Source organism: Merops nubicus, unplaced genomic scaffold (assembly GCF_000691845.1).
Source record: "Merops nubicus isolate BGI_N331 unplaced genomic scaffold, ASM69184v1 scaffold11411, whole genome shotgun sequence".
Classification (NCBI taxonomy): domain Eukaryota; kingdom Metazoa; phylum Chordata; class Aves; order Coraciiformes; family Meropidae; genus Merops; species Merops nubicus.
In genome coordinates this window covers 1-323 of record NW_008587625.1, presented here as the reverse complement: position 1 = coordinate 323, position 323 = coordinate 1, and the positions used below count along the sequence as shown (strand labels likewise).

At 69.7% G+C, this 323-nt stretch overlaps 1 protein-coding gene across 1 annotated transcript in view; it reads right to left on the bottom strand.

The window, feature by feature from the left end:
• Positions 1-319, bottom strand: part of SLC15A4 (solute carrier family 15 (oligopeptide transporter), member 4) — a gene marked incomplete at its 5' end in the record, with an annotated part of 23657 nt that extends 23338 nt beyond the window's left edge. The window contains one exon of the mRNA XM_008948989.1: positions 6-319. Coding sequence (XP_008947237.1) covers positions 6-319 — 314 coding nt within the window. The remainder of the gene's footprint in view (positions 1-5) is intronic.
• Between the last annotated feature and the right edge of the window lie 4 nt (positions 320-323).

Genomic DNA, 323 nt, shown 5'->3' with positions numbered 1-323 from the left:
CCTTGTCGCCCCCGAAAGGGGTGATGTTGGCCTTGACCGCCCCGACGCCCAGCCCCACGAGGACCAGTCCGACGAAGGTGGCGGTGGCACAGTAGCGGATGGCTCCCCCCTGGGAACAAGGTGCGGCGGTGGCGTTGGCCGCCGGAGAGGAGCAGTTCTCCACGGGGAACAAGGGGATGTCCCCGCAGAGGCCCTGGCGGGTGTGCGGCGCGGCGATGACGGGGAAGGCCAGCATGCCCAGCAGGTACAGCGCCATGCTGAGCAGGATGGTGCCAAACTTGCCCAGGAGGGCGTCGGCCAACCAGCCGCCGAACGGCGACACC